Source organism: Mustela nivalis (assembly GCF_964662115.1).
Source record: "Mustela nivalis genome assembly, chromosome: 1".
Taxonomy (NCBI): domain Eukaryota; kingdom Metazoa; phylum Chordata; class Mammalia; order Carnivora; family Mustelidae; genus Mustela; species Mustela nivalis.
Genome location: NC_139020.1, coordinates 160,415,770 through 160,430,979, shown reverse-complemented (window position 1 = coordinate 160,430,979; position 15,210 = coordinate 160,415,770). Strand labels below are relative to the sequence as shown.

General features: G+C 54.4%; 1 protein-coding gene and 1 long non-coding RNA gene across 23 annotated transcripts in view; one reads left to right on the top strand and one right to left on the bottom strand.

Annotated features, from left to right (window-relative positions):
• The window catches only part of IQSEC1 (IQ motif and Sec7 domain ArfGEF 1), a 371,613-nt gene extending 357,979 nt beyond the window's left edge, over nt 1-13,634 (top strand). For 11 of the 22 annotated variants that reach the window (XM_082747285.1, XM_082747274.1, XM_082747293.1 and 8 more), the window contains 4 exons: nt 1,319-1,480; nt 2,237-2,413; nt 7,813-7,862; nt 9,164-13,634. In XM_082747285.1, coding sequence (XP_082603411.1) covers nt 1,319-1,480; nt 2,237-2,413; nt 7,813-7,862; nt 9,164-9,724 — 950 coding nt within the window. In that variant the 3' untranslated portion in view covers nt 9,725-13,634. The remainder of the gene's footprint in view (nt 1-1,318; nt 1,481-2,236; nt 2,414-7,812; nt 7,863-9,163) is intronic. The other 11 variants (XM_082747295.1, XM_082747284.1, XM_082747282.1 and 8 more) reach the window with 2 other exon arrangements.
• Nucleotides 1-15,210, bottom strand: part of LOC309872844 — an 802,828-nt gene that overhangs the window by 95,989 nt on the left and 691,629 nt on the right. The gene's annotated exons all lie outside the window — the stretch shown is intronic.

Genomic DNA, 15,210 nt, shown 5'->3' with positions numbered 1-15,210 from the left:
CCACCAGACTGAATCCTCAGGCAGAAGCTGCCCCATGATCATTTTTAGATTCCCAGGGCTCAGCCCTCATCCCTGGACACAAGGCACTGGCAGGAGCCCCAGAGCTGACACTGACATTTCTACAGGACATGACTTCATACATACCATGGATCTCAGAGTGGTAGCCATGGGTCAGTCCCAGGTCAGTTATGTTCTATTCCATTTATACATTTATTTTTTATTTTGTTGAGCTGAAATTGAAATCTTCATATGGAACTTGTGGTTACTGCTAACTTCTCTTAAGAACTGGGATTTGGGGGCGCCTGGGTGGCTCATTGGGTTAAGCCTCTGCCTTCAGCTCAGGTCATGATCTCAGGGTCCTGGGATCGAGTCCCGCATTGGGCTCTCTGGTTGGCAGGGAGCCTGCTTCCTCCTCTCTCTCTCTGCCTACCTCTCTGCCTACTTGTGATCTCTCTCTATCAAATAAATAAATAAAGTCTTAAAAAAAAAAAAAGAACTGGGATCTGGCATTGCTAGGCCCGCATTCCCATGTGGTAGTCTTGGGCTGCATGCCCCTCTCCCCACTCGCTCTGTCGTGCTGAGGTCTCATGTGGTCTGCTTCCTACATTTAGGGAACATGTTTGGATCTCTAGGCGTTTGAGTTCCCAGCATTGACCGAGGTCTGAGCAAGAGTGGGATTGGTATTTGAGCCAAGAGCCTACAGACACCCATTGAAAAGAGAGGTGCTGCCAGGGGCCAAAGCCACAGGGACCCTGTGAGCTCAGAAGTGGCACCAGGAAGGTCTGAGCAGAAAGATGCTGCCCTTGGCGTAGTGCCTTGAGCATAGAACGCCCATGATACATGCAAGGGAACGAGGGTGTGGAGGCCATTTGGCAGAGAACAGAGCTCAGTGTACCCTGAAAATAGTCTGAGGTGACCAGATAAGACTCCCCACCCACCACAGGACACTACCTCTCACCCCCTCTGGACTCCAGCCCTGGCCACTCTCTCAAGCTGCAGGCAGTGACCAGGGACCTTGAATTGAAGGGTCCAGCCTCCATGACCTTCAGGCTGAGGAAGAATGGGGGCTCTGGCTTCTGCTTAGATCAGCCAGATCTGACCCTGACTTATAGATGGAACAACAGGGACGACCTAAGCTGGAAGATGAGGATTTCCTGGCAGTCCCTGTGGTCTGCTCTGCGGATGCCTTTCCTTCCCGGCTAGACATGTCCGCTGAAAGCCTGGCTCTCGGACTTCTTAGTATTTTCTTGACCGGGAGGGAGATTGCAAAGATCACACAGGGACCCATGGGTTCTTCTCCTCTCCTCCTCCTTTGCAGACTACCCCAATGGCATCCGGCTCACATCTGCTGTCCCCGGGGCAGACATCAAAGTGTTAATAAACTTCAATGCGCCCAATCCTCAAGACCGGAAGAAGTTCACTGATGACCTACGGGAGTCCATTGCCGAAGTGCAGGAGATGGAGAAGCACAGGATAGAGTGTAAGTCATGGGCCCCCTGGAGAGGGACAGCCAGCAGCCCCGGCTTATCTGGGAGGTCTCGCGGTGGACTCTGGGAGGTCTCGCCTGTCCTTCCCACAGCCCTACGACAGGACTGCCCACCTGCCCGAAGCCAGAGGAGGCGGCATGGCGGGCAGGGCAGCAGAGGCCTCCCTGTGAGAGCCGGGGCTTCCGTGGCCAGGCCCATCCTGCTGGTGGGACCGCATGGCATGTCCCTTGAGGGCCCCGGTTCCCCGGTCATCCCAGAAGACCAGCTTTCCCAGCGTGCCAGAGCTGAGCTCTCTGCACTTTGGTGTGGTGATTATTTGTCTTCCATGTCAGGGCCCAACTGACCAATGGGGTCAGAGCCAAGCCCATCCCCTGGGTTCCAGCAAAGCTGATTATAATCCTTTCCTTTCCTGGCTCCAGGCCTCAATCCCTAGAGACACATGACTATCTCCACCTTTGGCCACCCCCTCCCGAGCCAGGCTGGGTTACCCCTTGGTTAGCCTCAGACCAGGCTCGTCTCTTCGTCTGCCCTCAGGCCTGCCAAGTGACTGTCTTTCCTGCAGACCCCAAGGCCCGTGCCCCTCCAGCCTCCTTTCTAGGGTTTCCTTCCAACTCCCTTTTGTGAAAGGTGGCATTCGCACCTTCTCTTTCCCAAGACAGCCCTGGGCCCTGACTTCTCCCCAGGGTGCGTTGCCATGCCTGCCCCCGAGGCTGTCCCCTCTCACCAGTCCCTCTCCTCCTCTGTTTCAGCGGAGCTTGAGAAGCAGAAGGGCGTCGTGCGGCCCAGTATGTCCCAGTGCTCCAGCCTCAAGAAGGAGTCGGGCAACGGGACACTGAGCCGGGCCTGTCTGGACGACAGCTACGCGAGCGGGGAGGGCCTCAAACGCAGTGCCCTCAGCAGCTCCCTGAGGGACCTCTCCGAAGCGGGTAAGAGCCGGGCCTGGCCCCCCTTCCTAGCCCAGCGCACGCAGGACTCAGACCGGGACGCTGGGGCAAGTGTCGTGTGCCAGCAAGGGCCTGCGGTAGCGGCCAGTGGCGACGGCAGGGTTCCAACTGAGCACTGCCCTGTGAACGTCCCCAAACTGTAGCAACACCTGACCACGCAGAGCCGGATTCCCCAGAAACAGGACCCACTGGTTAAGGCAGAACAGCCAGGAGGTTACCCTCATTCTCCCTTTCTCCTTCTAGGGGTTTCATTTATCCTTTTATTTATTTTCCGGAAACTGCTCTCACACAGAGTGAGCCAGGCCCCGCTGATGGATGTGTCCCTTGTCCTCTGTGCTGCTGCGTCCCTGTGTTTTATGCTGATGAATGAAATGGAGTGAAGCCCTCTAAACTGTGTCTGGAGCCCCCCTCCCGCTGTCCCTGGTCTTGCTTCCCTCACACAGGTCTCCCTTTCTGGGGAACCCAGGCCCCCCCACACCCAGCCCCGAGGTGGTGGCCACGGCTGCCCCTGGGACATCAGGGGAGAGCCCTGGCAGACTGTGGTTTTTGTTGTTGTTTCTTTGTTTCTGTGTGTGTTTATTTGCTGCCAGCCTCTTAACACCCAAGCCAGCAGCATCACTAAGCCTCCCAGATTTCCCAGGGTGGAGGGTGTGCCTAGAGAGCCTCAGGGAGCTTTGCTGGCAGCCCTCGCCCAGCCAGGTCCTCTGAGCTGAGGCCAGCCGCCTGTGAGTGTTGCTCCAGCCCTGCCTGGCCTGCATCGCTATCAGAGGAGCTGTGGGTGACAGGCCTCCCTCGCCAACCCCGTGTTCCCCGGTCTCCCCTGTCCCATCTAGCCAGGCAGCTTATCCTGGGAGCCTGATCATAGGCCCTGGCTCATTGGAAGAGACCCTGTCAGGCTGAAATCGGCCACCTCCCATCCCAAGGGCTCACCCAGCCCACCCTGCCTTGGGCACTACCTGGTGGCCAGCTCTGGGCCCTGTGACAAGAGCCTGCCTGGGACCCCATCCCAACCCTGTCCCACCAGCAGCCTTCCTGCGGCTTAGCCATTGCCCAGAAATTTGGGTTGTTTTTTTTTTTCCTTTCTTTTTCTTTTTCCTCTTTTTTTTTTAAGTTGGACTTTTTTCCTTTGCTTTTTTTTCTTTTTTTTTTTTTTTGTCTTGTCATATTTTTTTTCCCATGGTAAAAATCAGAAATCCATTGCCAGCATGAGGGTTAACCCAGAGTTTCTCAACCCCAGCACCCTTGACATTTGGTGCTGTGGGGGGCCGTCCTGCACTCTGCAGGATGTTTAGCAGTGGCTTTGGCCTCTACCTACGGGAGTCCAGGCCTACCTCCCCCAGTCATAACAGTCAGTAATGCCTCTAGAAATTTCCAAGTGTCCTCTGGGGAGAGGGGGGCAAAAATCACCCCTTGTTGGCAAAACTGCCCCTGGTTGAGAACCGCTGGTTTTCCCTATGGCTTGTTAAACCCAGCTCAACAATACCGGACTGCTCTGGGCCTCTGCAGGCTGGGGGCTGGAGCCTCTGTTTGAGTTTGTGCAGTGGGTAAGCTCTGGCCTCTCTTGATACCTAATACAGTGCCTGGAGGGCTGAGGGGCCATGTGCAGCCCCTCAAGTGACTATGACTCTGTTGAAACTGAGGCTCTCACCATGGCCAGAATGGCTTTCACAGCCAGCCACGTCTCTTCCAGCTCCTGGGAATCAAGGAGAGCTGCGTGCCCAGGACCCTGGCCATAGGACAGACAGAGCTCTGAGGTTCAGCTACTTTCTGTTTATTGTTCCTGTTGCCACTGTCACTGAGGCATTCTGAACTAAGAAAACCTCTAGGGATAGAGTCTTCCCATGAGATAATGAAAAAAGTCCCCAGGGAAGAAAGCCTCCACTACCCAGGAAGCCGGGAAGGCAAGGCACAGGTCCCGGAGGGCTGGCGGCTGCCATGGCCCCAGACTAGGAATGGGCCACTTGGGATCTCATGAGGGAGGCTGGCCAGGGTCGGCAGCCATCCCAGAAGATGCTGGGCTCTGCGGCTGGAGACAAGGAATTCCATGCCCTGGACTGGGACTGGGTCGGGGTGCCGCTGTCCAGAGGCAGCATTACTCCACCCACCGCGGCCCTCAGCAAGATGAGCTCGTGGAGAAGAGGCGAGGTGTCAGGGGCACCGCCTCCCCTCAGGCAAGCTAGCACTCCGCAGTTGGCGTGGCACCACTCCTGAGAGTAGCTGTGATCACACATCATTCCAGGAGACGACACACCTCAGATGGAGACCTTGGAGACCCAAGAGGCAGTTATAGCTTGACCATCAAGGAGACCTCCAGGAGCCCTTGACATTCTGAGAGTAGAGGGAGGGGCATGAGCTGGGAGGCCCCCACCCGACACCCTCCACAGGGTCTTCCTTCGCCTGGGACCCCGTGCTCATTTCAGAGTCCTGCCAGCCTGAAATCAAGGACCTACGAGGACCAGGGGCACAGGTGTGACTGAGCCTTAGCCCCTGGCCCAGATCAGTCAAGTCATGGTTGACACTCCCCGGCAAGTGCCCCACATCCTCCTGCCCCTTCCCGGTCAAGCTACTCAACACCAGTCTCCAGGAAGAGGCTGTCTCCCAGAGGACATAGGACCCACTTGCCCTTGTCATTGCTCCTGGGCTTAGCTGGAGACCTTCCATGTTCTGTACCAAGGCAGCCCTCCGAGGGGAGAGCTGGTGGCTCCTGGCGGCCAGTGTCCAAAGCAGCACCGGCTCAGCCTCCAGCATCGTTAAGGGCCACGGGGTGAGACCCTGGGTTGAGAGCCCTTGCTGTACCCTGTGCTGACACTAAGAAGCAGGGGAAGGATGTGGAGAGCCATGCTGGGGGCATCTTCCGGATGTGGTTCCTAATCCTGGCCCTGATTGACCTGGCAGGGCCTGATCTGGCTCTAGGAGAGACACCAGGTGGGGTGGGGCGGGGCTTACCTCTAAGATCCCAAGAGAGAGGGAGGGTACCTGGAGTTTGGAGTGCAGGTGAGGGATAGTGTGGATGCAGGGGCGAGAGCCACTGTCCTGGCATACAGTGCCTCCATGAGTACATAGGGTGTTCTGTGTGCACTCCCCCAGACCCGGGTCTACAGTGAGTCTGTGGGGTGTGCCTATAAGTAAGGGGCTCTGGGACTGGACTGCCGAGAGCTCTGTAAGGATACCCCACATCTCGTGCTGATTCAGAAGTTGAAAAGGTGAATTCTAAGAAACTTAACATCACACAAAGACATCCAAGATAAAACCGTCGTGAAGCCTGGCCCACCGGGGGCAGGAGAAGGAAGAAGAGGAGGGTTTTGTCCTTCTTCAGACCAGATACCATATGGAGCCCTCAAACCTAGCTCCAGGGCCAGCTTGAGTCCCAGTGGGAGAAGCAGGCCAACTGGAAGACATTGCTGGGCACCGGCAGGGGGGTCGGGGGTGGGCTGGCCTTCCTCTGTCCCTGGTTTTCAGTCAGGGGAGCCCTCTAGGCTTAGAGGGGCCAGAGAGCTGACTTTAAAATCCCAAAGACAGCAGAGACCTGACTCGGCATTTCTGCGTGGGGCCACGGTACCCTGAGTGTCTGATGCTCGTGTCCGGCCCACTCAGAAGCAGGGGCACGCCCATTTCACAGATGCAGAAACCAAGGTAAAAAATCAAAGGAGCGCCAGGTGGAATCACCTCCAGCCAAAGGGCTTCCTCCTGGTCCATGTCTCTGGACTGCCGTTTTGAGACAAAAAGCAGGAAGGGAAGAAGGTCAGCCCATCTTCTCACACCAGCCAGAAGATGAGGATACATGACCTTCACCTTTTTTTCCAGCTAGGAACAAGGGCCAGGTCCTGTTTGGTTCTCTCCGGTCCTCAGAAACCGGTAGAAAACCCTCTTGCCCTAATCTTCTATGTGGCCCTGTCCTGAGCGAGTTCTGAGGCTCGCAGAGTCAAGCAATCTCCCAGTGGGTACTCAGGTTTGGAGGTTGGCAGGCAAAGCAAAGGGGCCAGATGTGCCCCGAGTCCGCTGTTGTGTGCCCAGGATCAAGGTTATATCCCAGGCACGGTCCAGTACACTTGGATGCCATGGACCCACAGACGCATTCTCTCCACCCAGCACATGGTTAGGGTGTGGGCCACAGAGAGGCAGGTAGCAATCTTTCCATTTTCCAGGCTCCTAGGCTCAGCCTGGGTTCAGCTTAGAAGGCAAGCATGGCCAAGCTTCCCAGCCCCAGAGGTGGACAGGCAGACCTGAATGTGAATCCTGCTCTCAGGAATTGGGCCAACCGAGCATCCGTCTCCTCCTTGGCACGGATGCCTGACCTGCATGGTCCTGGGGCTTGACCAAGAACAAACATGCTTGGCTAATGGCCAGGTCTGCACAGATGGAAGCCTACAGAATGTCAAGTGGGAGGCCCTTCTCAGTTCCTTCCTGAGAGCCCGTTGGAGACCAGACCCTAAAGCTTGGGCACCCAACCGTTCCTGCCAACCTCAGCGTCCTGCAGAAATCCATGGAGACGGTCTCCGGAGGGACTGGGGAGGCCAGGGTGAGCTCTGGGCCTCCAGAACCAAGAAGGAGACCCAGCCTTCCTTGGACACAGCCAACGTGTATTGAGTGCCTGCTATGCGCCCTGTGCCGGGGATATTTCAAGCCGTTGGCAGGGAGCACTCACAGCTGAGGGAATGCTTTGTAGTATTCTGGGGTTGGAGGGGGGTGGCTCACAGACAGGAAGCACAACCCTGGGCCCTCCCAGCAGCCTTGCCCCTGTCTCCTGCCCCTGGCCAGGGCACTGCACAAACCAAACAACAGACTCCAGAGGTATGGGCACCTTTGAGCTTCCCAGGAGGAAAAGACAGGATGCCAAGCATAGTTTCCTCCTAACCATCAAGCCCACCCTGCCTGTGAGGTGGGGGGATGTATATGTATGTACGAATGTGCATATACATGCGTGTATGAAATCCACGCCAAGTCACGGCTATGTAGGACCACATTTTGTTTGCTTTGAGCCATCATAGGAACTGCCCCTGTCCGGTCGTCCCCTCCTGGCAGGCGGCTAGGGTCCCAGCTGGGCACATGCCTCGGCCCACCTGGAGGCACCCCCTGCCCCCAGCGGACTGCCAGTCTAGCAGAAGGGGCATGGAGTTGGGGCTGGTTGGAAAAACATTTCCTTTTTTGTTTAAACACCCACGCACCCACCCACCCCCCCTTTTTTTTTACCTTGTTACTGCCCTGCCACCAGCTTCCCGGCAGAGCCCGTCCTCCGACCCTCACCCTGGCCGGCAATGGTGCTGGCGGCGGCGGCGGTGGCGGAGGCGGTGGCGGTGGCGGTGGCAGCAGCTCAGGGCCAGGCAGGCGGCGGCCCGGCCTCGTGTCCGTGTCTAACCTCTGGTATTGCATGTTCTGGGCAGGGAAGCGAGGGCGTCGCAGCAGTGCGGGATCGCTAGAGAGCAATGTGGAAGTAAGTAGGAAGCGCCTCCGTCCAGCTGGCTGTCGTGTGTTGCCTCCCCAATCCTTGGTTTATATCTGTTGTCTTTTTTTTTTTTCTGTTTTCGTTTTGTTTGTTTTGCTCTTCCTTCCCCTATTGCACAGAGGCGCAGACACGCCCGCCCTCACCCCTGCCTGCCTCAGCCCCAGTGCATGCCAGCTTCTCCCGCCTAGAATCGCCCATGCCTCTCACCGCTTGTTTGGGCTGGACCCGTGGGGGGGTGGTTCTGGATTCCGTGTTTTAGTTCCCGCTTAACCCTGTCCCCAGTGGCTCCGAGCATGGTTAATATCCCAGCTTCCCGGCACCCCCCCTCAGGGTCCCCGCCTGCCAGCACTGTTCCTTGGGGGGGAGGCACCACCACCAGGCGCCCACGCACCCTCCAGCCACGCTGCCCTGGGGGGAAGTTTGCCGGTCTCTTGACTTCCATGCTCCGCCATCCCCATCGCTTCCTTCCTGGAGTTTCGATTGCTGTGTGTCTGCAGTCAGGGCACCATGGACTTGGCTTAGATAGCTCGGGGGAGGAGAGCCGTGAGAGCAAGAAAAATTCCGAGTGGATTTCATGAGATTTCATTCATCTTCCAACCATCTCTATATTACTGTTCACATCTTAACCTCAGCTTGCAGACCTTTTTGTTTCCTTCTTTTTCCTTGTTTGGTTTGCAGTAGGTAGCTGCAGTGAAATGCCTAGGCAGCCCCCACCCACCCAGAACAAGGGTCCCCAAGCCCCCTCCTGTCCCTACCACCAGCTTCCCAGAAACCTCGGGGCCCACGCAGGCAGAAAAGTTGGCCCTTGCACCTGTGGAGAGGACCCAGGAGAGTGTAGGACGCAGTTTCAGCAGGAACGGGGTCCTTCATGCACACCAGCCCACCCCACTCCACTCCGCACATGCTGCTCACAGGCACCCCAGGCCAGTTGTTCCGATCCAAAAGTTCAGGCCACCTTCCGTGTCAGGACGGGAGCAGAAGTCACACTTGTGCTGCTGCTGCTGCTTTGACCAGACCGGAGGAGGGTCCCTCGTGCCCTGGCCCTCCCCATGTCTCTCAGTGGAAGGCCGCTTCTGAGTCCCTGCCGGCCCCCCAATAGCAGCATGAGCCGAGGTGAAGCTCACGCAGCCTCACCCAGCCCTGCCCTCGGCAACCAGTGAGTTGAACTAAGACCTAGCAGTCAGTGGGTGGACTTTTTACATTACAAAAAAGAAAAAGAAAAAAAAAATCATTCTGACATAAGTGCTTTAAGATCTTTTAATTTTGATTTCTATGAATTTCCTTTTTAGGGGTCCATCATTAGCAGTCCTCACATGCGCCGGAGACCTACATCAACACGAGAGTGTCCATCTCGCCCACACCAGACTATGCCTAACTCATCCTCCCTCCTGGGCTCCTTATTTGGGAGTAAGAGAGGGAAGCCCCCTCCCCAGGCCCACCCGCCCTCAGCCCCTCCCCAGCCGCCGCCCCACCCACCGGGCCTGCCCCACTCGCCGCACACGGTGGTGGCCAGCCATCACCAGGGGCCTGTTGAGGGCCCGCCGCCAGCCTCGGTGCATGGGCACCACAGCCAGTACTGCCACATGCAGCAGAACCCGCCTCCCTACCACCACCACCACCATTACCACCCCCCCCAGCACATCCAGCATGCACACCAGTACCACCACGGCCCCCATGGGGGGCACCCACCCTATGGGGCCCATGTGCACAGCCACCCACCGCTGCCCTCGGCCCATGCCGGCCACCCGGGCCACCCGGGCCATGCAATGCACCACCACGGGCAGCCGCCCGCCCCGCCGCCCCCTACTAGCAGCAAGGCCAAACCCAGCGGCATCAGCACAATTGTGTAGACAGCCTGGGATGGGGTCCCAGACTCCGCGGAACAAGTGCACACCACACAGCCACGCCCAGGGGCGGTCCGCCTCAGACCAGGGCCCTTCTCTTTCCACCTCCTCTCCCCAACACCCCTCCGCTCCCCGTGGCCTGGATGGAACCCCCTGAGCCCACGGGGCTTGCGCTGTAGGGAACAGAGCTCCCGATCGCACTTAGCGTGGGCGTCCCAGGTTCCATCCACTTCGACCCCAGGGGTGGGCCTCGGCCACCATCAGCCTTGAAACCGGGGCCACTGGCCACATAGATGTCGAAATGCCCCCCCACTCCAAAGCAGTACTCAGCTCTGCTCCCTAATTGTACACACATATGAAAACCCAGCCTAGGAAAAGAAGAAACGAGACACAAAAACCAGAGACAGAACAAAACAAAACAAAACAAAAAAACCCAAACTTGCTGCATTTATTGCTCTTTTATTGACAATGGGCAAAAAATTAAGTAGACCTGATATGGTTGATGAAAATAACGTAAGTAAACTTTATATAATATAAATATATAAATATATAAATATATATATATATACTGTATAGGTAGTATTTGTGTGTGAAAGGAAACGTCTCAGTCCACAAAATTAGCAATATAGACTTTATGAGGAGCTCCACTTACCTGATAGGAAGACAGTACCTTACATGAATGTGTGAGAGAGAGTAAACCAAAAACATAAATGCTAGGAACAAATTCAGATACTTCCATATTTTCATAAAAAGAAGAGAAGTCCCTCCAGGACTGGCTAAAATCTTTACGCAATCATTACTAACTGTGCCAAGTAACATAGCATCTAACTGTTTAAAAAGTCCAATATTGCTTTGTATAAATCCTTATTTTATTAACAGAAAACTATCCTAAGTACTCAGTATTATAACTGCTCTGTTATTTCAGGTAAGCAAATAGATAAAAATACAGTAAATCTACAGTAGCAACTCGGGACAACTAGTTAGGAACTGGTTGTTCGAGGATATTGGTGACACAGATTCTTAGACACTTTAATGGCTGCGATAACTGTGAATTCCCATGATCCATATTTCTTTTGTATGCATATGATTTAATGCACACTCATTCAGAGCCCTCCGAGGGGGGCACCCATCCACAGCAGAAGTGTTCATCTCCAACATGAAAACGGCCAGCTCCCATCCTCGTCTCCCCAACACCATAACTTACTCATCCTGTCTCCAAACCGCAACAGGCACCAGCCCCCGAGCGAGTTTCTGCCAGGAACCGCTCAGAGCGAGCCCGAAGGCTGATTCTAGCATGTAGCAACCCAGGGCGGTGTGTGTGTTTCCCATTTTGTTTTCTGAGTGGTAGCCGTGATCATCGTGATTTCATGTGGCCGTGTGCTAGCACAACCCCCCCCCCCGTGTCATCACCGTGGCCCCCCACCCTGACCCCGGCTGACAAGTGCCGGCCCTCGCCAGCGACGCCCTCCCCCGTGCTGCCTTCTCATGGTCCAGTTAGCTGCCAGGGCATCACATGACTCTCAGCTGTGCTCTTGTCGCTTCCGTGTTGTGGTGACACCATCTGCTCCTTCGGGGCCGGGCGCCACACGCGTCCGGTTATGTGACTGAGTCACCCACGGGCCGTACTTTGTAGTTTCAGCCTTTCGAGCCACTGCAGCCGCCAGTGCTGTGCTCCTAAGCCGTGGGACCCGAGGACTGCCCCACGGCCCCTGCCCCGGTGGAGAGCCCTTTCAGAAAGGGCGAAGCTAGTGCGGGACTCTGCGGGCCCCGGGCTCCGGGCTCCGCGCTCCGCGCTCCGTGGATGGCGTGGCGTGGCGTGCCGTGGCCAGACGGCAGGACGACCAAGGGGAGCTCAGCCGGCGGGCCAACCGGGGCGGTGGGGGGTGCAGGGTCCTGCCCATTTCCCTCCCCACCCACCCCTTTGTCATATCATCGGGGTCACCATACCAGCAAATCTGCAAACCGAGCACTTTGTTAATCTCCACAGAGAGCAAATACAGCAATCTAGAGTTTAGCCTTTTTTTTTTTTTTTTTGGAAGTGTGACTTTAACCTGCCCACCTTTATCTTCCCATCAGTGTCCTGTTTCTCTCCCAGGCCTCTGCCTGGAAGGAGAGAAATCAACAGCACGGGTGTGTCTGATTTGGTCCAGGCCAGGCTGGTGGGAGGCTCCCCGCTCCCACTTGCCCCTAAATTCTTAGGTTTTCCTGCAGAGTCAGGCTCCCCGAGGCATTCTCTGTCTTGCTGTTTAAAGGATGTTGTTCTGACCAGGAAAAGTCAAATTGTACTGCATGCCACCCGGCGTCAGTCCCGCGAGGCCACACTCTATGTATTGTGTATTTGCAAACTATATCAGTGTTACTGTTGACAAATAGTTGAAGTGGTAACATATGAAATATGTTGGCTTTTCTTCACCCTCTGTACCAATAGTAAAGTCTAACTGTAAACTCGAGGTTGTTCCAGAAAAGATACAGGCTATTTGGCACCAGATTACCCTTTCCGAAGGGATGACCATGAATGAAAAAGAAGAGAGGGCAAAGCCAATGGCAGGGGAGGTGGGGGTGAGGGTGGTGCGCTCTGTCCGTCGCCGTCCTTCGTGCTCCGCGGGCCATTCAGAACCCTCGCCTCCAAAGCTGCCATCCATGTGTCCTGAAGCTTTGTTGGGCATCCCAGGGCCTGATCTAGCAAAAGGGCACTTCTGGAATGAATTCCGTTTCTCCCCGTGTTTCCAACTGGACACAGTGTGTTGGGCTCAAGTCAGTGGGTTTCCTCACTGTTTGTGTTATATTTACAAACTTATCGTGGGAGATGCTTCCAGAAGGTACATTGTTCTATTAAGGAGGCTGGAGCCACGCTGCCAAGTCTCATTTGGGCAGCGAAAGCCTCTGGCAAATTGCTGCCCCCCCCCAACCTGCCCCCACCATCCCCAGTGTTGCTTTCATGGGACAGTTCCTTCTAGACATGGCCCTCCATAGAGTCGCAGCTGTGGGGGCCTGTCATCCACCCCACCCCCACCCCTGGGATAGGCTGCAGGATGTGTGTGTCATCCCTCACCACTGTCAGGACACACTTGTGACATTTTTCTCAAGTTGCACAAATCGTTGCAATTGAACAGACCTTTGGGCAGGAGCAGGAGACCCTAGCAGAAGTGGCTGAAGATCTTTTCTGGGACAACAATCAAGTCATGTCTTTGTATTTTTTTTAAGTTTATGAATGAATTGTACAACAATGTAAAAATAAAGTTCATCCTAATATGTGCACATCTCGCTTAAAAATGTCTTCAGTCATCCAGTGTAGAGCGATTTTTTCCATCCCCACGCTGCATGCAGCAGAAGCCTCTTGTTTTTCTCTAAAACGAGCTGAAAAGAGACAGCAGATACTTAAACATGACCCTAGGTGTTGACTCAGCATTCCATATGAAGCTGTGTCTCTACAGGTAAGCATGCATCTTACAGTTTTCGTTGTAAAATACCATCACCCTTTCTGCCCGCGAAAGGAGTAATTCTGTAAAGTGTCTTCAATCACAACAATAATCAAGGAAACAAATCCAGTGTGAAGTGGGGGTGGCGAAAAGGGACAGGCGGGAGGAGCTGTGTACCCCTTACCTGGCGGGCGCACCCATTAGCCTACCTGCGGCCACATCAAGGTCCCATGCAGGACCCGTCTCCTCCTGGGAACTGTCGTTCACCTTCTAGTTGTTTTAAACGCTTAGCATCAGGTCTCGAACGCGGACCGCTCAGAGACTTCGAGAGACAGACACACCGCTCCCACGAGGCCCAGCGCCTGCTGTGTAACTTTGGGCAGGAAAGGATTGCTTTTGTTTCTATATGCATTCTGTTTGTGAGTAGTAGCAGACTCTATTGATGTAAAACCATAGCTGTGATCATGTGGAGAAATCGAATAAATCCTTTAAAACTCTCGGGTTTTTACTTTTTCTGAAAAGTCTAGCTGTTTCTCTGTCGAGCAGACACAGCTCTCCAGCTGAGCCCTCGGCCCCGTACTTGTCAAGACTGCCGGCGGCAGTAGCTTTCTGGAAGACCCGGGACTGACTTAAATCAAGGGTGCAAGATAAAGGTATGCGTCGCAGCGTAGGCACAGATAGAACTTTCCAAAGGGATTTATAATTTCCAGCCACTTTCCACACATTTGGTAGTTCCATTGAGTTAGAGGAGCTGGCTCCTTTGGAGTGTTGAGGTGGACTGGGAATGCCATGGGGGGAGCCTGCCCCCAGATGCTGGGGGAGAGATGATTTTATGAGGTCAAAGCAGCCCGTTTTTCCATGCCATCATGAATGCGATGTGCAAAAACCGGGGAGGTGTATTCTGGCGTGCCTGTGAGAACACGTCGGGCTCGTATGATTTCTCCTTTCCCAGAACCAAAATTCAGCTCCAGAGAATATTGTCTCAAAGTTAATATTTTTGTACCATAAAGTAAAGTAAAACTGGTAGATCTAATTTGCAGAACCCAAACAAGGTTAATTTTAGGGACCAAAATGAACTGGGGCCCACCCCTCCTAGAGAAGTGACTTGGGACCATAAGAGGTTCTCAGATTTCTGTGGCCGGGCACTCCAAGGCTCACAGAAATTCCCAAAAACACTTAGCTAGCTGTAGTTTTGTCTGATGCCACGACTCATGCACGGGGCCACCCTCAGCAGCTGCTTGGTGTAGGTGAGCGGCTAAGATGGGGCTTGGTAGCGATGATTCTCTGGGTTTTGCATTTGTCTACCCCCCACCAGATTGTGAGCTCCTTGGGGGCAAGGACTGCATCTGACCCACCTCTCTGCATCCAGTGACCGGCACAGGACTGGTCTTGTCAAAATGCATGTGAAAATGAACTGGTGGTTGCAAGGGGGTGTGGGAGGCCACAGCAAAACCGATCTTAGCATGTGTAAATCACCACCACCCTCAAAAATGTATGGAAGCCTGTTTGCTCAGCCCTTTGCTACCCTTGACATGAAGAAGTCAGGCTGAGGACATACATGACTCGGTCAGACTTCTGCAAGAGTGGTTCATACTGGCCGTTTCCAGCCCCCACACGCAGCACATTTTTAGCCCTCATTTTACTTGACCTCTGGGCAGCTTTCAATTCTGTTCACACATAGTCCTTTTTTAAATTACTTTTTAAATTAACATATAATATATTATTTGCCCCAGAGGTGCGGGTCTATGAATCATCAATCTTACACAATTCACAGCACTCACCATAGCACATACACTCCCCAATGTCCATCACCCAGCCACCCCATCCCTCCCACCCCAATCCCCCATCAACCCTCAGTTTGTTTCCCAAGATTAAGAGTCTCTTATGGTTTGTCTCCCTCTCTAGTTTCATTTTTCCCTCCCTTCCTCTATGATCTTCTGTCTTGTTTCTCAAATTCCTCATATAAGTGAGATCATAAGATAATTGTCTTTCTCTGATTGACTTATTTCACTTAGCATAATATCCTCTAGTTCCATCCACGTCATTGCAAATGGCAAGATCTCATGTTTTTGA